The sequence below is a fragment of the Bubalus bubalis genome, chromosome 14 (assembly GCF_019923935.1).
Source record: "Bubalus bubalis isolate 160015118507 breed Murrah chromosome 14, NDDB_SH_1, whole genome shotgun sequence".
Classification (NCBI taxonomy): Eukaryota; Metazoa; Chordata; class Mammalia; order Artiodactyla; family Bovidae; genus Bubalus; species Bubalus bubalis.
The window spans coordinates 14,293,452-14,315,130 of record NC_059170.1 but is presented as its reverse complement, the minus strand read 5'-3'; the positions used below and the strand labels follow the sequence as shown (position 1 = coordinate 14,315,130).

At 52.5% G+C, this 21,679-nt stretch overlaps 1 protein-coding gene across 1 annotated transcript; it reads right to left on the bottom strand.

Moving 5' to 3' along the window:
* Positions 1-1,290: 1,290 nt before the first annotated feature.
* Positions 1,291-4,204, bottom strand: MAFB (MAF bZIP transcription factor B). The gene has a single exon (XM_006065917.4). The coding sequence runs from the start codon at positions 4,201-4,203 to the stop codon at positions 3,232-3,234; it is 972 nt and encodes a 323-aa protein (XP_006065979.1). The 5' UTR covers position 4,204; the 3' UTR covers positions 1,291-3,231.
* Between the last annotated feature and the right edge of the window lie 17,475 nt (positions 4,205-21,679).

Genomic DNA, 21,679 nt, shown 5'->3' with positions numbered 1-21,679 from the left:
AGCTAGGATCTTCGACTTCTCTCCTACTAAACAACACCACAGCACTGCTAAATGTAAATTACTGCTGGTATTTGCATCCTTACTGTAGGGATTTTTGCCCTTCTTATACCCTGGCCACCAATCCCAGGTCTCCAGGGACTGGGCCAAAATCTATTCCCTGGTAGTTTCACCCTCCCCTTTCCTCTCCTTGGCTCTTTCCAGCTCTAGTCCGTGGCTGGGGTTCTACTTTCTGGGATTCCTGTGTCTCCCCATTCAAGTACTAAAGCTCCACCTTAGGACCCGAGACTAGAAGGCTGAGTCTTCCGAATTGCAGATGCTGTGTCTAAGGAGATCAGAAATCCCTTGGAACCTGCTGTTGCCGAAGCAGCAAGAGAATTCTTCTGGAGGTGGTGGGAGGGCGGTGGTTCCTACCCAGAATTATAGATGGGGTTCTAAGATGGCTGAGAGGGGCTCGGGACAGCCTAGGCAGGTGACCTTGCCTTCTCTAAGAGTCTGGGTAAGGACAGGTTCTGGGACCACCTCCCAGTCAAGGACTTAGGGTCAGAGTTGCTGGCCTAGAATGATGCCCCAACCCCCTCCAACCCCTGGTTTAGGGAGTCATTGAAATCCTGTTTCGATCCTTCTGGGGGCTGACCACTCCAGGCCCAAGTGGCAGCAAACAGGTTTGCAGGGACAGGCTTCCTGTCTGAAGGGTCTTCCACCCCAAGACCTCATACTAGATTCCACTTGCTTCCACAGGCCTTGCGCGGAGAAGGGGCTGGGCCTCCACTCAGAGCAGGCATTCTAGAGCAATTCTGGTTGCCCCCAGCCGATGCACCAGGCTGGACACGGCAGGGCCGGCGAGCCTGATTGCCAGAAATACCCTGTTTCCCCATCAGGGTGACAACTCCCAGCTTCCTGGTTTTGGCCAACCTCAGAACCAGCAGGCTAGCAGGCCAATCCTGGTGCCCAAGCCTGACAGCTCCGCCAAAGTGGCATGTGCCCCCTCTCTGCTCACGAACACCGGCTCCTGACCGGTGTCTATACCTAGGGTGAGAAGCAGAAAACACATTTAAGGCTCAGGTACACACACACTCACACACTCAACAGAGAGGTCTGCCCAGACTTGGGCTGTTTCTCCACTGGCCAAGGAAGGGGTGAGAGTGCCCCTCAAATTGGATCAACTCTTGAAGAGGCAAGAGAAGAAAAGTCAGGCGAACGCAGAATCCTCTAAATAAACACCATTTCCATGGTTTTAATAAGCAAAATAGGAAACCATTTTAATAACCAAAAAACAGAAACCAGTCTGAATAAAACTACAATAGACTAGGTTTTAATATTTTCATATCATAAGCAGGGTTTGAAATTGATCCCTTATTGTACATGAAATAAAAACAATTTCTGTTGTGGCAAATTTGATTTCAACACAGTTGAATCTGTAAAAACCGAAGCTCGTTTCCAATGCAGGACAAATATCCACAATATTTAAAACTGCAAGCACCATGCGGTTCATACAATCTTGTTATTACTGTTAATTTATCAACTAATACAAACTCAAAAATGCATCCGGCCAGCAGCGCCAGCAATTTCAAATGAGAACTAAAAAATACGCTTTCATTTTGGTATTTTTGTCAGTGCAACTTAAATCCTCTTACTGACCTGCAGGGGAGAAAAAAAGTAATAGTAAAGAAAAACACCCAGATCTTCCCTATAACTACTATACAACTGAAGGGGTGGGGGAGGGGGTAACACCACCAATAACTCGCCCGCCATCTCCAAAGCAGGGAAAGAAAACACACGTAACATATAGATCTAAAGAACGCACTTGAAAGTTGCAAAATGTCTTGCCAATGTTGGGGTTTCTGGTACTTTCTGAGTGTGGCAGTAGGTTCAACATAAGTTGGGCTGTCCGGGCTGGTGAAGCCGATAGCCCTAGGAGCTCTTTGGCCCCAGCAATGAGTGCCGGCCTGGAGGGTTTCGTGGGGACCCTGGGAGTGATTCTGGTTGCACTAAAAAGCAAACAAGACCTGCTTTCCTTCCTTTTCTTGTTAGGGGTGTCAATTGAGCCCTAAGACCAGCTGACAGGAGGGCACTCCTGTGCCTCCCGAGTGTAAAACTCTGCACACACTGGTACTCAGTAACTGCCCTGCCCTGGCACTCAGGAACTGGGACCCCAGTCCTCTTTCTCCCATCAAAAACAAAATTGAAAACAAACTCGGAGAAAGAGAGGACCAAAGGGGGTGGGGGAGGGGGAGAAAACATGCAACTTCCAAGGGTGCCCCAAGACAAAGTTGTTTTCTGAAGCAAATACCCAGAACTTTTTTTTTACTTACAAAAGAAAAAAAATGCCATAATAAACCCAAACAAAGACACTCCACTTGCTGCCACGTCCTCTAAGCGGTTTGGCGGGGCGGGTATTTACAAGCCGACAGCCGATAGACTGCAACCGGACAAGCGGCCGCCCGCCGGAGTTTCCGAACTGCGATCCTTCTCACCCAAAGAAAACAAGGGGGTTATGATCCATGATCAACAACATGCTAAAGTTAAACAAGAAAAATGGTACAAAATAGAAATTATTACCATACATGTCCAGCATGCAGGATTAATATTTTTAATGCAGATTTTCGTATTTTTTTTCTATATAATCGAGCAGGCAATAAAATTGATGAGATTTGCGCGCAGAACGTCCTAACTGAGGCCCGCGTCTCGGGGCTGAAAGCCAGTGTTCTCCGGACCCTGAACAGAGAGGTCCGCCTCTGTCCTTCCTTCGCTCAGCCTCGCCTCGCGCCTGCCGGAACGGGCCGCCAGGGTCCCTTCTCCTTTCCTCTCCTCGCTGCTCTGTTGCTGGGCTGGATTACGCTCCGGACTGCGAGGCAGCTGCCCCGGCTTAACGCGCAAAAGTTCAGGAAGCCAGGAGTCTCCAGACGGCCTTGGCGACTCCTCGCGACTATGCCTTGCCGCCCTCCAGCCTGGAGAAAAGTTGCTCTGGGACTTCCCACCCCCTTGCCTCTCTCTGGCTCTGATCGAGTCTAGGAGGCGGCGCTGGCGCGCGCCGCGCTCGATTTGGCCAAGGTCCCCTGCCTGCCCGCGCGCCCTCCCGTCGCCCGCGTCCCGCGCGCCCTTCCTCCCTCCAGTCGAACAGGTCAAGGCTAGGGCCGTGGCAGGGACAGGGTCCGGGGGAGTCCGGGGCTAGGGATACGGGACGGGGGAGTCCGGGCCAGGGCAAGGGCGGGGGCCGGGAGCGGCCACGACTCACAGAAAGAACTCGGGAGAGGAGGGGCTGTCGCTGGTGGAGCCCGCCTCCCTGAAGCCGGAGTTGGCGAGTTTCTCGCACTTGACCTTGTAGGCGTCTCTTTCGCGGGCCAGCCGGGACACCTCCTGCTTAAGCTGCTCCACCTGCTGAATGAGCTGCGTCTTCTCATTCTCCAGGTGGTGTTTCTGCTGGACGCGTTTATACCTGCACGACTGGGCGTAGCCCCGGTTCTTCAGGGTCCGCCGCTTCTGCTTCAGGCGGATCACCTCGTCCTTGGTGAAGCCCCGCAGGTGGCGGTTCAGCTCGCGCACGGACATGGACACGAGCTGGTCGTCGGAGAAGCGGTCCTCCACGCTGCCGCTACCACCAGCCGCCGTCGCCGCGGCCGCCGCGTGCGGGCCAGGCCCAGGGTGGCTAGTGGGCAGCTGCTGCGCGGGACTGGCCGCGCTGGACGGCGGCGGCGACGCTTGGTGGTGGTGGTGATGGTGCGGGTGCGCGTGCGGGCCCAGCTCTTCGTGAGCCACTCCGGGGCCGGGGTACGCGTGGTGCGGATGTGGGTGGTGGTGGTGATGGTGATGGTGCGCGCCGCGGAAGCCGTCGAAGCTCTGCAACGGCTGGGGCACTGGGTGCGAGCCTATGAGCGCCTCCACCGCGTCCTCGGGCGTCAGGTTGAGCGCCTCGGGGTTCATCTGCTGGTAGTTGCTCGCCATCCAGTACAGGTCCTCAAGGTGAGTCTTCTGTTCGGTGGGGCTGAAGCTGGGCGACGAGGGCACCGAGCTGCACGGCGTGCTGAGCGGTGTGGACGACACCGAGCCGGCTGGCTGCAGGCGCGTGCAGGGCCGGCCCGGGCGCTCCGCGCGCCCCAGCGGCTCCTTCTTTACGTCGAACTTGAGCAGGTCGAAGTCGTTGACGTACTCCATGGCCAGCGGGCTGGTGGGCAGCTCGGGCCCCATGCTCAGCTCCGCGGCCATCGCTGACGCGAGGCGCAGCCGCCGCCGCCGCCCGGGAAACTTTGCTGCCGGCCGGGACGCGCCGAGCCGGGAGCTGGGGCGAAGAGCGGCGAGCCCGGGAGGCGAGGAGCCGAGGGCGCAGCGGGCCGGGGCCGCCGGCCAAGCCTTTGTCTGGGGACGCGGCGGCGCGCCGGAGAATCCCGAGCCTGCCTGCGCCGCCCCAGAGCTCGGGGCTGTGGCCGCGCCGGGGCCGGGCAGGGCCGGGAGTGAGTGGAGAAGCGAGCGGGGCGCGCGGCCGGGCGGAGGGGAGGCGCCGGGCAAGCGCCCGCGGCTCGCTCTCTAGCTCTCTTGCTCTTGGGCTCTCTGGATCGCAGCCGCTCGCAGCCCGGCGGTGCAGCTGTGCGGGATCCGGCGCCGCTGCTGCCTTTTATCGCCTCCCTGATGTCACCGGGGCGCGGGGGCCCGGGCAGCCCGGCGCCTTGGCCAATGGCTGCACGGGCCCCGCGGCCGGGCGGCGCAGGGCGGGGCGCGCCTGACAGCTCCTCCGCCCCCCGAGTCAGCTGACTGGCAGCGCGAGCAGTCGGAGAGCCGCCGAGGCCTGGCGGAGGGCTGAAGCCGAGAGGGACCGCCGGCCCGGGCCCAGCCCCCACCCCACCCTCTCGGTGTCCCGGCCCCCGCCCGCTCGCCTTCGGTGCGCGCCCCCTCCCTGCCCCAGGCCGGGCCGCTGCCTCCACCCCTTCCTTCGCGCGCTCTCCTCCCTCTTTACCCTTGGTTCCCTCAACCCGTGTCCCCCAAGCCCCAGAAGCTCAGAATGAGCGCCAGGACAACACCTCTCGAGTCCATTGTTCCCAAGCGTCCCCTGCTCGGTAGGAGATGCTCCGTGTGCCGAGCGGCCGCGTGTGTGCAGTGCGTGGCTGTGTTTCTGCAGGTCTGCGCATATTTGTGTGTTGGGGTGGCGGGGTTGGGACTCCAAGAGTTGTGTTCAAATCCAACTCAGTCTCAGGGGACCCTCCTCGAGGCCAAGCGGGAGCCGTCCCCCTCCTGGCTGGTGCGGTGGCCGAATCCTGAGATCGGCCTCGGTTCCCCGCACACCCCACCCACAAATGCACGAGATGAAGGGAGCCGGGGAAGAACTGGTCCAAAGGTTCCGAAGCCCTTTCCCCAGCCAAACGCGGAGAATCCACTGAGTTCTCCATGCTGGGCACTGAGGCCAGTGCAGGACGGTGCTCCGGGTGGCTCCCGGCTGCTGGGAAACCGGCCCTGTTTTTGTTTGAACGTTTTGTAACGATTAAGCAGATCCCGGCGTCAGCCGGAGAAGGAGAGGCTCAAACAGGCATAAAGTGCGACTCCAAGTGGCCACTGTGCGCAAAGACGCGCCGAATCGCGGGGCCCGCAGCGGGAAGGCTCGACTGACCACTCGGACCCAGCTGGGTCTTCCCAACCGGCCCAACCCAAGGCGGCCCGGAACGTAATCTGTGTGTGCGCCGGAGCCCAAGACAGTTTCTTCTAGAGCCACACACAGGTCCTCAGTTCGGTCCTCGGACTCAGCCCCGAGTTCCGCACTGATCTCCCCCCATGAAACTCGCGCTCCGGCTCCGGGGGTCAGGGGTCGGAGGAGCAGGGAGGGATGCCTGGAGGCGGCTCCTTGCACGGGAAGGTTCTAGGCCGAATTAGACGGATGGCCGAAAGCGGAAACGCCACTGCGAGGGGCCCCAGGGTTGTCCGATGAGAAACCAACCCCGAGCGCAGACGGAGACCCCTGAGCGCACCGCACTGAAGCATCTATACAGTACCTGGGCGCACCTTCTCTATCGGGTACAGGGTGGCCCGAAATATGAGCTCTGGAGACCCCGTCCCGGTCGCAGAAGCCGGATAAATCGCGAATTCGCTGTAACCGGAGACACGACCCGCCTCCGGCGTCGCCTTCTGCTCTTCGGCTTTGCGCGAGCGCAGCAAAAGGCAGGAGAAACGCGCACTGGGTGAGTGTGTCCCTGCCGCCGCCTATGCAGGATCCCCGTTCCCCCCACCCCACCCCGCCGCAAGACCGACGCCAGGATCGGGTGTGCACGCTCATGCGGCGACGGCCAGATGTGGTTTTTTAAGTGTGAGAAGGTAAAATATTTGCCTCCAGTCAATTTTGAAAACTCTGTTCTCTTGAGCCCCCGGTAAGACTGGAGTGAGGTGTGACCCTGGGCCGCCTATTTTTAATAAAATTAATATATTTGAACTAAGACTGGGACTGAAAGGTTTGGATCAGCAGCTGTAATGCTGGAAGAGCCGGTCTTCAGTCCTCTACGCGAAGCTTGCTCTCCGCAGAAACGATTAGGCTGTTTCCCAGGAGAGTCCGGGCCAAGCCGCCGCCCCGCCCCTGCTCGAAGGTGGGCGCTCCGGACACGCACCCTGCGGGTCCCTGCCTCGTTCTCCTGCAGCCAGAGCGCACTCAGATCGCGACTCCGCAGGGGGACTGTTCGAGGCTACACTGGGTCGGCCTTCTCGGATCTATGCAGACTATGGCTCAGGCTCCTGGCGGCCAGAGCCGGACACACGCAGTGGACTCTCCCGGTGCCACTGATCCTATCCGTCAGCTCCCTCCTTCGCGCGCGCACTCTGGCCTTCTTCGAGAGCACTGAGGCTGCCCGGCCGGTCTGGGCCCTCCTGGTGGACCCTCGGGTCTGTCTGACCCTTACTGTCGAGGACCCAACCTGAGTATCAGGAGTGTGCCACGTCGAGGCCCGAGGATTCCTTCCCCCGCAGCCCTCTGGGTTCTAGCCTCCTGCTCGCTTACAGTCATCCCGCCGCGCTCTCCACGAGTCTAGAATTCGGGCTTGGTCCAGGCGGTAGCGTTCTTCTTTGTCCCTGAGCCTCTGTCTCCCGTTTCGGTCCCTCCCTTCCCCTGGGCTCTGGCTTAGCTGTCTCTGTACAGTTTAAGATCCACCTTCCCCAATACCCAGTCCCTCCTCTATCCACCCTGCACCCAACCACCTCCACCAAAAACTTGGAAACTGGATAAAAGTGAAGCAGACCGTCGTGTTACTCCGGAGTGAAAGCCAATGCAGAGCAACCGACCTCACGGGGCAGCCCGGCCTCCCCACCCTGGCTCCTGCTGCACTCTGTCGCGGGGTCGCGGTGCCCCAAATCACAGTGGCGTCTTTCCCCTGCCAGCCAACGCGGGTGCCCCTCCTCCGAACCCGGCGCGCGGGAGGTGGGGGGTGGGGTTGTAGGGATCAGCGCGCGGGGATCCTCATCAAGGCGTACCTGGAGGCTACACCCCATCTCTGAAAGATGAGTGGGATAGGGAGTGGGGGAAAGAAAGGAATAAAATAGAAGGGCTGGTGGGACTAGTGGAGAGTCCAGAGGAGACGTGAAGGGAAGGAGGCCAGGAGACACAGAAGCAGTGCGCCCGCCGAGCCCAAGCCTCTTTTGAAGGAAAGCCAAGCAGGACTGGTGGCGGCCAGAGACCTCTTCTGAACAGTTTGCTGTCTCTAACCCCGCAAACTCTAATTTTGAAGTTTTCACCCCCTTCTCCCTACCCACCCCAGGTGGGGTCAGGAGCGATGCGTTCTGAGCGCACCACCTTGGGATTCTTCAGGTTACAGATGGTGATCAAGGAGGCTGTGCGCGTCCGAGCCACAGCGGAGCCTCCGGGCATCGGAGTGGGGATGGGCGAAAAAGTTATTCCTTAAGGGAACTGCATGTCCACCGCCTTCTGCCGGGTCCCAGGTTCTCGGCGCGGCTCCCTCCGCCCCTCCCCAACCCACCCGCTAACCCAAGAGTGGCCCGCGCGCTCTCCAGTGCGCCTCCAACCCAGCGCGGCACTCCCCGAAGCCGCGTTCAGCCCCAACGTGCACCGTACACTGGTTTCCAGAGGGCTGCAGGTGTTTGGTGTGGGAGTGGGCGTCTCTGTGCGTGCCTGGGTGCAGTGGGAGGCGGTGCGGGAGGGGTGTGTGTGTGTGTGTGTGTGTATTGGGTAGGGAAGCCCGGCACAGGGAATGCTTGAATCACGGAATCGGCAACTCCGCGCCTCGATGCCAAGTAGGTTGCAAGATTGTACTATCCCGGTCGCCAATCGGAAGCCAGTGTTCCCAAGGTGCGTTGTGCCCGGGAGGTACCTGAGTCAGGGGACCACCCCCCGCCCAGGCCTCTGCCTTCTGCGTTTGCATCTCCCAGATATCGGATCACCTGTCTCTTCCAAGGAGCCCTGAAATCTCCCCTACATTTTTCGTTTTTCGAGGCCCGTTGGGAAGAGGAGATTCCTTCGCTCGCACTCCCTCTGAGTTTCCCCAGGTCTTTGGCTTCCAAGAAGAGGTAGCAGATAATTCTCCCTTCCTCTTCCTCTTTCCCAAAGGCAGCTGTCATTTCCACTGTTCCCTGCTGCACACAGTGGCCATTGAATTCCAACCCAATGCTTCCGAAAAGGCATTCTTGGGTTTCTGGGTCTTGGTGGCCTTATGCATCCAAAGGACTTGGTGGATTCCAATAAGAAGCCAGAGTTACCCCAACTCTGCAGAGCCTTTTCCTAGCTTCCTTCCCTAGGGACAGGAACTCCCCCACTCACCCACGACCCAGATCATGCTGGGAATGGAAATTTATCATTTAAACTGTTTTACCTGCTTCTTTTTACTTCATTTTAATGTGAATTCTAGAAGATTTTAAATTACATCTGTGGCTTATATTCTCTTCTTGTTGGACAGCACTGTGTTAGACAACCACTGGGCAATATGGCTTCCAGTGTTCAGTGATGTCTGACTCTTTGCAGGTCCTTGGACTGTAGCCCACCAGGCTCCTCTGTCCATAGGATTTTTCAGGCAAGAATATTGGAGTGGGTTGCTATTTTCTCCTCCAGGGGATCTTCCCAACCCAGGGATCAAACCCACGTCCCCTGTGTCTCCTGCATTGCAGGTAGATTTTTTTACCCACTGAGCCATCAGGGAAGCCCCGCTAGCTTCCAATATAGATGGGATATTTAATAATAATATCCACACCCATCTGTACAGAGATTCTGAAAGCCTTTATCCTTCACTTTTTCCTTCAGTCCTCACATCTCTATAAGGTAGGGACTATGATTATCCTTGTTTTACAGAGATAGGTAGGTAAATACAGATGTATAGCAGGGTCCAAAGAGTTTTATCAACTTCAGTCCCCACAACTGCCCTTGGAGATGGGGAGGATTATCACCACTCTACACAAGGAAGGAGGCTCAGAGAGGTAAGTGGTTTCTTTAGCAACACAGTGGTGACCAGCTGGAGCTTCAGGCTCTGAGTCCAGTACCCCGAACACTATGAAGCCCGTGGTCTTGACCTCGACTGGGTGGCAACCCGGGGACCCAGTGTCAGCAGAGTTCTTCAGCTTCTCTCTGGGTCAGGATTTCCAGCTTTCCAGAGACCTGGTGGTTCCTTTCAGGCCACGGCTGAGCCTCTAGACCTTGCCAAGTCTCTGCAGAGAGCTCAGTTATCCAGACAGTGATGAACATGTCCGTCCTCTGGCCAATGGCAAACATCCTTGAACTCACTCTTGCTCTCTTTCCTCTTCCCTGAGGGATGGGGCTGGATAGAAACCAAAACTTAGAAACTGGGGCAGGATACAAACCAAAGGGGAGAGAGTTTGCAGAGTCTTCTCCAAGCTCCTGTCCTTTGGTAAAGGACAGCCTGACCTCTAATCATGGCCTTGATCCCTCATCCTACCTCTGTCCTGTGTTGTACCATCAGCCTGTTTGACCGTCAGCCCCCATCCATCCATCCCTATGGTGGTGGCAGAATGGGGGGAGATGGCTCGAAGTTCACTGTCACTCAAGGCCAGTGAGGAGGACCAGGAGGCCTCCTCCCTGCCCACTCCCTCCCCAAGACCCGAAAGGACAGCATTAGAGATTCTAGAGCCTCATCATTGCTCTCCAGAGCTGGGTCTTTCATCCCTTACTTCCCAACCATCACTTAAGACCTCAGTTTCTCTGTCCAATGCCTTCACCCTCATCCAAGCTTTTGCTTAGATAACTACAGAGGTCTTGGCTCAGACTTTCATTTTCTCCACAGTGTAGTAGAACCAGTTTTCATGTGAATCTGATTATTCTAACTTCACCCCTCCCCTGGGTTTAATTACAGATTCCTTCGACACTTGGACAAAGAACTAAACTCCTTAGCATGGGCTTCAAGCCCTGAATGATTTATCTGCTCTTGCCAACTTCTCCCACCTCATCCCTCACTGGACCTGTCCCCCCCCCACTGCCCCACAAATGCTCTAAGTACACTTCTGTAAGCCCTGCCATAGCCCAAGCTCTGTCTTCCACCAGGCGTTTGCACTTGCCATTCCCTTGCCAAAAATGAGCTAGTCCCTTGGTTCTGAAGGCCTTAGACGAGGTAGTCTGTTGTGGCTCTTAACCTTAGAGGGATTTGCAATGCAGCTGGGAATGGTGGTGGAGAGACAAGTCCAGGAGTCAGAGCAAGGTTGTGGTCACTCTGAGGGAAATAGACACACTAGAGTCACATGGCAGGGCCCCCCTCAATTCCTTCCCTCTCCTAGCTGAATCGGGGTTGACCTCACGACCTGGTTGTCAGGTTTGAGCTAGGCCTTAGGAGATAATACCAGGAAGGTCAAGGAGAGGCTTCGGTCAACTCAACCCAATGTCTTGCACTTGAGAAAACATGTTGCAAACCCAGATTCCTGACTACAGCCCGGCTTTATGGGTCTACGTGAAACCCAGGCATTTGCATTTTCATAAGTTCCCTAGGTGATTCTGATGTTTGGGGTCCAAGAAACACATTTTGAGAAATTGTGTAGAACTGGACAATGAGATCCTAGAGAAAAATGCTGTGATGGAGCTATCTCTATGTCTCATACCAGGAGGGACAGGATTACAGTTGTGGAAGAAAGGAAAAAAGGAAAGAAAGAAGGAAGAGAGAGAGACAGAAAGAAAGAGAGAGAAAAAGGAAGGAAGGAAGAATGAGGGAAGGGGGGAGGGATGGAAGGAAGAAGGAGGGAATTAACAAGTAGACAAACACAGATGCTTCCTTGCAATATGATATCTCAGAACCCTCGGGCTTTTCCTGAATGCCCTTCTCCTCTCCCATAGTTAACAATCATTCCTAAACCAATCCTTACCCTTCCTCTTTAGAGCAAGGACCAAGTCAGGAGTGACAGTGGTTGTTCCATCTCTTTCTTCCCTTTCTTCTTTCAAAAATGAATTATACAAAATATACAAGCCTACTTTCTCATTGTAAAAAATGCAACAATGTAGTTTTAACATCTATGTCTAGAGCTACCACTCACTTTTTATTTTTACTCAGCAACTTCTTTGTCAATACATTGAGATCTACTTCTTTCTTTTTAACTAATGCACAACAATTTGTCCAATGGATGCTCTGTAGTTTTTTATCCAGTCTTATATTTATGGACATTTAAGCTCTTTCCCATCTTTCACAGTTGCAAACAATGCTGCAACAAATTGCTTTTACATGCTCCTCTTTGCATGTGTGCAAGTGTTTCTCTGCAATAGATAGTAAGGAATGAAATTGCTGGATGGAAAGAAAGATGACCACATTTGTAATGTTAACATGCAAATTAGCCTCTAAGAAGATTGGCCCTTTGGAATTTTCCACCAGAAATATATGAACGTAACCTGTTTCCCCACAGCCACACCACCAATGGGTTTTATCACAGTTTCTCATTTTTTGTCTCAGTTCTGCTTATGTCCATTCTGTGACTAGTACTGCGAGATGAGGCAAAGGAATGGGCATGGCTTTTTTCTTCCCCTCCAGGGAGCTGCAAACCCTGCCATTGCAGATGGAAAAGTGTGGTGACGATGCATCTATAATGCAGGCAGATCCTCAACAAATGAGCGCTTGGAGGGTATTAGGGGAAGGGTTGGCTGGTAAGGTTGCACTTAACTAAGGCTTTGAAGGCTGAGCAGAAATGTATCATAGATATACAGGGAGATCCAGGGGTAGGCCTAGCCCAAACAAAGACATTGAACAGAGGTACCATCTCAGGCATTTGGTGGGCCATTTCAGAGAGGCTATTTCAGGAGCCAACACTTGAAAGGCCTTGAGTGCCATGCCAGAGTCAGACTCCAGTCATAGCTAGAAGAACATCCAAATGGGGAGGCTTTTTTTTTTTTCATTTGTTTCACTGTTGGACACATCATAGGCACTCAGTAAATATCTGTAGAAATTAAAAGGAGCATCCCAAAGGTTTAAACAACATGCTCGATTTCTTATTTATCTCTCATGGAGACAAGGTGCTCTCCGTGCCCAGGACTGGGAGTCTGGCTCCATTCTAGACGCTGGAGAAACGGCACGGACAAGCCCGGCTCTGGGATCCCCTCCCTCGGTCTCAGCCCCCCATCCCAGCCCCATGCCAGGTCCCTTTCACCTCTGCCCATTAGAGATTGCTTTTGGTTTCTGTGTTGACAACCCTGTTTCTGTGTTTGGAGCGACTGTTCAGTGCCATTTCCTGATTTAATAACAGAGGCAGCACGGAGCAAGGATGCACAGTTAGCAGTTTTTGCTCCAAGTATTTTTCAAGTTCCCTTTTGATGTAAGGGTTCGGTTTGCAGCTTCCTTGATCTTGCTGAGCAGGGAGGGAGAGATGGCGGCTGAGGCTGGGAGCCTGAGGTGGGAGGAGAGGAGGGGACCCAAAGAAGATTCATCCTGTCCAGCTGAGCTGAGAGACACCAAGCTCCTTTAGTTCCTTTCTAGAAAGGGGAATGGCCGAGGGCTCAGCAGAGACAGAGGGATGGGTTAAAGGCTCTGCTGGCAAGGCTGCTGTCACCTTTCTGTGTGGCTGTCCTGGGCTTCCCCAGTGGCTCAGAGGTAAAGAATCTGCCTTCAATTCAGGAGACCAGGGGTCGATCCCTGGGTTGGGAAGATACCCTGGAGAACGGAATGGCAACCCACTCCAGTATTCTTGCCTGGAGAATCCCATGAACAGAGGAGACTGGCAGGCTACAGTCCATGGGATCACAAAGAGTCGGACACGACGGAGGGACTAATACACACACACACACACACACACACACACACACACACACACAAGGGCTTCTCTGGTGGCTCAGTGGTAAAGAATCCACCTGCCAATGCAGGAGACGTGGGTTCAATCCCTGGGTCTGGAAGATGCCCTGGGAAAGAAAATGGCAACCCACTCCAGTATTCTTGCCTGGGAAATCCCATAGACAGAGGAGCCTTGTGGGCTACAGTCCATGGGATCACAAAGAGTCGGACACAACTTAGCGACTAAACAACAAATGCATACATGCTTTGTCGCAAAAACAAAGGATAAAAAAGCTTAAATAAGCGAGTGTGATGGGATTCAAAGTACCTGAAAATGAAAATAACATTGGTTCAAAGAAAAATTTAGGCTAGATAGAGCTCCCATAGAAACTCAGGTTATTTTAACTGAGCATCTACCATGCACAAGGCCTTCTGCAGGACTAAGTCGGGGGACAGACGAGAACTCATCTTCTGGTGAAAACATTTTTTTTCACTACGCTATGGTCGATGCAGTGATGGAAGCATGGACTGTGCACACACATATACACATACACACATTCACACATACATACACACGCACACACACAGGCTTGAAAGCAAGACATGGAGAGAGACTGGAGTCCCTGAAGGCCTTGACCCCCCACCTATAGGCACCGCTGTGACCTGTTGTTGGGTCTCCTATTTATCTCCATTGCACCCACTTCTGGGAGGGACATGTCCCCTGACCCTCTGGGTCCTTGGGGACAGGGACAACTGTTGGATTAGACACACAAGAGGTTTACTGGGGACACACCTGTGAAGGATGAAGGAGCAGGAGGAGGCAGGGGGAGCTTCCGACAGAGGCAGACCTGACACCTAGGAGAGGGGAGGGGCGAGGAGGGAGGGCAGGAGAGGGGAGGAGTGCAGACCACAGCCCTATTCTAGAAAAGGTTCAACCAGGCAGGTGGGCGTTCCTGGGACAGCGCCTCACATCTTGTAGGAAAGGGCCAGCCTCGGCATCACCCCTGTGCTCCATCACTGGCTGAGAGCAATGGAGAGGAAATGTAACCTCAGCTTGAGCACACTGGGGGAGCCGGAGGGGCAGAGGCTGGGGCTGTCAGTCACCCCTGCTCCCTGCAGCAATCTCTCCCGAAGGAGGCTTAAGGAGAGCATTTCTATGGCCAACACATCGTCCTTCTCCCTCCCAATCAGGGCAAGACCTCCCCAGGGCAGGAAACTAACAGCAGCAAGCATCTTACTCTTTTCTACCTGTGAGGGGCCACACCACATCTAGCCTGCATCATCTCAGTAATTCAAGGTAAACTTATGGGATAGTAACTTTTATCACCCCCACTCCAGTATTCTTGGGCTTTCCTGGTGGCTCAGCTGGTAAAGAATCAGCCTGCAATGCGGGAGACCTGAGTTCAATCCCTGGGCTGGGAAGATCCCCTGGAGAAGGGAACAGCTACCCACTCCAGTATTCTGGCCTGGAGAGAATTCCATGGATTGTGCAGCCGATGGGGTCACAAAGAGTCAGACACGACTGAGCGACTTTTACTTTCCATCCATTTTATAGACCATGAGACTGAAGCTCAAGTAAACAATATCACTTGCCAGAGGCTATAGCTAGCAAGGGACAGGAAGAAGATTCAAAGTCTATTTGACTAACCACTGCGCTAGGCTGCTTTGGCCAGGGGGAGACTTGGAAAGGGTAAACGGGAAGCCCATATCTCTCTTTCTGCTGATCCTTGAGCTGTGTTAACTGCACCAGCCCCCAAGAAAGCCCCTCAGGTCTCATCAGGGACAATACCAGCCCATTCCATGTTGGTGCTGGGGTACCAACATCCTGCCAATCAGCTCCAAACAGAAAACCCAGAATGCTCACCTGAAGTAGGCACTCTCCAGCAGCTGCATATGTCTTTTTTTCCAGCATCACCTCCTCCAGGAAGTCCCCCAACTGGTCCATTATTCTACAGTACCTTTTATTGACCTCCACCCTTGCATTTATCACACTGTGTCCAAAGTTCCTGTTTTATCTGTTTTACCCATCTAAACCGGGCTTGCCCAGGGCCCGAACCAGGTCTAAGTCATATTGGGGTCCCTCACAACCAGAACATGGGGACCAAGAACTGGACAGGTGATAACACATAGAAAGGATGCTCTGATACATGAAGACTGGTCCAGGGCATCAAGAAGACTGTCTTGGAGGATATGGGCCCCTTTTCCTGAGACCCATAGCTTTAGCCTTGAGGGGTACAGTCTGCAGTCCCCAGCTTGGCCACCAGGGGCCTCATCAACCCTCATGTCAGCTCCCAGCTTCTCTGCAGTAAATCCATCCCTCCCACCGAGGCCCAATCATCTCTGAGGGCCCAGGCTCTGGCCCTCCAAGACCTCAGCATCTGCTCAGCCGCCAGTAGCCCAGTGGGTAGCCCCAGCCAAGGAGGAGAGTTATTTTTATTTATTTCTTCTTAATCATGAACTTAATTTAGCTGCTAATCAGGTTACCATGGTGACTTGCACTAGATTTATAGCAGTTTCCTCAAGCGCCTTTTTTGCACTCTTTGGGTAAATGAATAAAATTTGGGTGATGAGCAAAGCGCATAAATATTGGGTGTCCTAGAAAAAGGTCAGATGCTCCCGTTTTGTATTTGCCTGTCACCTGGCTTGGCATATGTAAGAAAGATCCAGGACTCTGGGTGGTCCCCAGGTTTCTCTCTTCTGCCTTCCCTTGGAGGCCATCAGTGGATCTCTGTGGCCAACCAGGTAAAGTCTGAGCTTTTTGCCTCACTTTCAAGGTCTACCCTTCCAGCCCCACTGCCCTAAAGCTCTCCCTTCCTCTCCCCTGTGCAGCTCTCTACTGGCTTGCGCCTCTGTGCCCTTGCCTGTGCTGTGTTCAGGCTGCTTTCAGAGACATCTCTTCTGTCTTGGGAGTGATGGTGGCCTGGCTCACCTTGGGATCACAGCCTGGTATTTGAGGACACCTTTGAACCCTCTTATTGGTTTCAATACCACCCTGGCAAGGGTGCAGATTATCATGCTGGCCAGTCAGGAGTGCAAGACAGGGAGACAGCAGGGAAAGGAAATGAGGAGCTGGCATTTTGACAGTTTTCTGTATTTTGCAGTCTGGAAGGCTCATCTAGTGTTCCATCCCAGTGGTTGGGGTGGGGAGTGGAGGGGACATAGTTCATCTCCCCTCATCCCACGGGCTCAGAGGCACTCCCACCTTGGGTCAACCAGAAGTCCCCTCCCCACCCACAGGTGCCCAAAAGGGACACTGTCTCCAGGCTGGAGGCCACAATTTCCAGGTTTCCCCTGAGGATCTCCAGGATGGCTGCCAGTCAGTCCTGGGATCAGCCATAGTCCATTACTGAGCAAGTGCCCAGGGCTCAAGGCAGCAGGGGAGCGACCAACACTGGCGCCAGAAGCACCTTTCACCATTGTCTTGGCCTTCGTTATCAGCCCAACAGGAGACCACTCTGGGGACCTCCTCTTAGGTTGCAGGAGGAACAGATCCAGCCTGTGCTGCAGCCCAAGCTATAGGCAAGGCTGTGTGAGCTCCTTGGGTTACCACCCCTGTCTGAGCCTCTCTTCCGTTATCTGGAAGATAGGGTTGCAGTCATGGCGGATGTGCTGGCATCACTTCCAGCCCTCCGTGAACTTTGAGCCAGGAGGACCAGGTTCAAACCCTGTCTCAGCGCTTTTATTTGCTTTGGCTTCATGATGGAGGTCAAGGGAGAGGAAAGGTTGGTTCTCAGAATGCTTTGGGGAGGACAAGGTTAGCAGGCCTAGACTTCTACAATAGTGACCGAGAAGGGAAGGTCTGTGATGTGCCAGGAAAGTGTTAAATGGCTACAGTGACTTTGGCAGGGGTGTTTGTCCATTTTCCCAGAGGAGTTCTGCCCCACATGAACACGACTCGTGGGTGTGGAGGTGGGGAGTAAAACGAGCCCCTCTGCATGGGCATGGATGGTCCAGACACAGTGGCCCAAGGCTGGAGAGAGTCTGAGGTTCTAATCCAAGCTCAGGGGCAAACTTGCTGTGTGATCTTAGGCAAGCCATTTAACCTCTCTGGGCTTCCGGAAAATTTTTCTGGGAAAGTCAAATCTCATTTGAATGACAGCGGCTCCTTATACCTCTGATCCCTCTCTAAGGGGTGGCTTTGTCAAGCTGGTTCTGACCCACCTGAAAGCAGTGAAGGACAGAAATAATAAATTTGTGTAACTCAAAGAGCAACCCGCCTTTGGCCGTGGAAGGCTGCCTTACTCCACCCCTGCATACCTCACAGCGTAGAAACTAACAGCTGTCCATTCCCTGCAATGGCTCAACAAGCACCCAGCGTGGAAACCCAGGCTCTGAAGCCTGACCGCCTGGGTTCAAATCCCAGCTCTGCCACTTATGAGCTGTGTTGTCCTTGGGCAAGCAAGTTACCTAAACACTCTGTGATTCCTCTCCCCCATACGTATAACAGAACTCATAGAATAGAATTGTTGGGAAGATTAAGCAGGTTAATCCACAGTTAGCACCTAATACTGTGTGTGGACATGATCTACCAGACATTCCCCCATCTGTTAGTTCTCAAAGCTATTCTTAGGCCCATTTTACAGTCAAGGAAACTGAGACGCAGAGAAATTAAACCTCTTCTCTGGGCTGGCTGCTCTAAAACAGTGCCTATGTCATCAGACCTTGCTGCTCCCACACCTGCTCGATAGGATCAATGTTCTCTACTGACTTGTTTTGCAAAACAAGTTCTCATGCCACGGAAATAGAGATGGGAGTAGGGAGTTCATTAAGAACAGCAGGGCGAGCCACTGATCAATTGTAACATCCTTAAAGGAGAACGAGTAGACATTAGGATCTGATACAACAGAGGTTGCACAACACCATCCACAAAGACTTCTGGCCAAAAATCAAATGTGACTGATCCGGCCTCTGAATCTGAGTTTCCAGGAAACACGGGGGACAGAGGAACACGTTAGATCATACCACCAGGAGGCAATCAGCCAGAACATGAAACATTCTGCAGGATAAATGACCCAGGCTCATCAAAAAACAAATGGCATTTTAAAAAAAAGAAATAAATGACATTTTTTAATGTGGGGAGAAGAGGGAAAATGTTATCAATGAAAAGCAACTTAAGAGATGTATCCACCAAAAGCAAGGTTTGTAAGGCTGAATTTGAACAATCTAAATGTAAAATAGAGATTTTTGAGACAGCTGGGAACATCTGAACATCATACAAATACTAGATATTAAAGGAGATGGGTGTTTTAGAAAATCTTTCCGTTAGATGTGATCATAGTATTATGGCTATTTCTTTAAATCATGTCTATTAGCAATGTGCCCTAAAATATTTATGCATAAAATGAGATGATGACTGGATTTATTTTAAGTATTCCAGTGACGGGTGGGATAAGGAGCACAGGAAGGTTTATTATAATTCTCTCTACTTTTGTGTCTGTTTGGGAATTTTCATAATGAAATATTTAAAAGAAAAAGAAGAGCAGAGGATGAAGACAGATCACCACACAGGAAGAAATGCACATACAGTTATCGGAAACATGGGTTTTAAGTAAGGCTTAAATACGAGAGGGACAGGAGAGACTCCTCAGCCACTTGGACTTCAAGGAAGTGGCATGTCTCTTAAATGAGCCTTTGTATGCGGCCCTGGAATTCATTCATTCATTCACTCACTCATTCATTCATTCATCGATTCATTAATTCACTGTCTAATTCTGCCTCCATCTATCCATCCATCCATCTATTTATTCATTCATTTCTTCAGTCAACACCCCTATTTGTCAAGAGTCTATAATGTGTCAGACACTGAAATCAACATTGAAACAAAGGTGGTCATTTGACAGTGGGAAGCAAGGAAGGGATTCAACTTGTTAAATCTGCCATCACACAAATATATCCATATATATATATATCACAAACCATGGAAAGTCTGAGGAACAAAGTGTGCTTTCAGGGAGTTTAACACTGGGGGGACATGACGGTCTGGGGTGAGGGAGAGTCAGGGAAGGAGCTTCTATAACATTTCAGCTGAGACTTGAAGACTGAGAGGGAATGGCCATGTGAAGAGTGTGGGCAGGGGAAGGATGTTCAGGCCAAGAGAAAAGCAAGAGCAAATGTCCTGGGGTAGGAGGGATGGTCAGGCATGTGAGGGTGGCTGGAACTGAAGGCCAGAACAAGGAGATTAGACCAGAGGAGAGCCTGGAGCCTGGGAATGCCTGGGGTATTCACTGCTGCTCTTGAACCAGGAGAAATTTCTCCCCCAGAAACAGAACGAGTCCTGTAGAGACATAGGCCTTGAGCTATGAGACAAAGCCTCCTGCAAGTTATCGAGACGAGCTTTGGGAAAGTTCGTGTAACTGTCATCCAGCAAAAAATGCTCTGCTTACTTCAGGAATGCTAGTCTAGAAGCGGGGTGGTAAGGAAGGGAGGGAGCCTGCCCTGGGGCGGAGAAGAGGCCTCTACAAAGGGAATGTTGGAATCGCTGAGTAAGTAAGACTCCCAATTAGAGATTTAAAAACCAGCGGTGAAGAGGTGGCCACGCCTCCCTCCAGCCCCTCCTCAGCCACCCCACCAGGGGAAGGAAGTCCCAGCCAAGGCAACCGTGGGGACAGTTGTCTGGTGATTTATGGTCCTGAGACAAAGGCTCCCAAGGAAAGGCTCTATGAACCTCAGACATGTTGTTGGAACAATTAGAGCCCATCCATCTATTGAGTCAGCACAGTATCGAAAAACGGGCCTGGGGCAGGGTTGGCATGGGCTGAGTGCCAGCTCTTCACCCAGAACTTTCAACATAGTGAACCAGCACAAAAGCCTAGGAGCTGAGAGATAAGAGTCCCACTTTTCAGATGAGGAAAATGATGCTGGGAAAGATGACTTGCTCAAGGCCACCAGCTAGGAGACCCAAATTCAGACCCCTGGAGTCCCATGGAAGCCCACACTCCTTTTTGTCATATCTTACTGCCTCCCTGGGCAGATTCTGCAGCTGCCTAGGGTGGCTGCTCCCTTGGAGCCTACAGGGCTTTTTTCCAGTTTTCCAAAATTGGGCTGCTATTACTCAGGCAGGAGGTTTTGGCGCCCAGCTCCCAATTCACCCTAAGAAAAAAAAAAAAAAAAAAACACCAAGCTGAGCTATTCAAAGCCAACAGCAGCCTTCTGTCCTGCAGAAGCAGTGTTCTTTTGGAGCTCTGACTCTACAAGGTCCTGGGAGTGACAGTCCCCTGCCTCCAAACCATCTGTAGTGCTCTGGTCCATTGCGGGAGATATGAGTCCTGCAGTCACCCCCTGCAGGGCACAAGCACAGCCCTGTGAGCTGACTGCAGCACCTTTGCTTCGGGAGCGCTGTATCTGATCCACAATATGATCCCAGCACAACACGATCTGACCCAGAGGAAGCCCACAACAAACATTCACTTCATCGAAGAATGGACCTTTGGCCCTGGAGACATTGCAACAAACCCAAAACCTGAGAAAGGAAAAAAAAAAAAAATAGGGCTTATGAAAATGACGAAGAGATGGGGGAAATGCTTATGGTAAAATGTTCGTTATAAAAAGCAGAATGCAAAGCCATATAAACTTTTGAAAAAGCCCACATAAATCCAGTATGATTCTACTCATGTAAAATAACACACATGTTATTTTTGCACCTAGCAAAAACCCTGGATGAAAATGCAAACCAAAATATTAATAGTCATACCACTGCGCATCTGGTTCAGGCTTGGTTCTATTTGCTTTTAATTTTTTTTTCCTACGTGTATTAAAGGAACACGGGCAATTCTCCAAACAATAAGAAAAAGCCGTAACTAATTTTTTTTTTTTTTTTTTTTTTTTAGTACTGTAGTTTTAAATGATAAAGTTTAGGGCACTGGCTGCCTCTCTGAACCCAGAGTCAGCAGCTGCGTGCTGGACAGGCTTTAATATCCTGGGAGCTCAAGAAAGAGTTCCCCCTTGTACCGGCAGGACCCAAGCCATGGGACCAGAAGCTCAGGGTTCCCTCCCCAGGGCCTCGGGATGGAGGTTGTAGATGCCAGGTCTCACAGCCATCTGCCAAACCTCACCACAACCAAGTACATTTCCATGACTCCTTTCCCCACAAGCAAGTCAGTAAATCAAAGCACACAAGGTGGGCCCTTTCTGGTAAAACACAAAAAAACTTAATCTTTGGTCCAGAAGCAGTAGATTGCGGCGGCAACTCAGCAGCCAAAACCATTAATCTTTGCCGCGTTCCCCAACTGGCCCGAGTAGTAAAGAAGATAATACCCCAGCAGAATCAGTGACCCACTACAAATTGGTCCTGAAAGGTCCACCAGCATAAATAGACTTTTGCTGATCCAACACTTGTTAGGAACCCCAACAAAGAGACTATTGGCTCATCTGATGAGCCGCTAGCAATGGGCCCTTGTAATGGCTGGTGATGGATGACCACCCTCCCTTCGAGGGGAAGATGCAGCTCCTGGTATGGGGCCCTTTCTCATCTTAAATTTGTCCTCAATAAATCACAGGTGCAGAGGAGCCGGCATCACTTT

Bases quoted from the DNA above. Each gene is read 5' to 3' on its own strand.
- MAFB (XM_006065917.4), bottom strand. From the start codon at position 4,203: ATGGCCGCGGAGCTGAGCATGGGGCCCGAGCTGCCCACCAGCCCGCTG.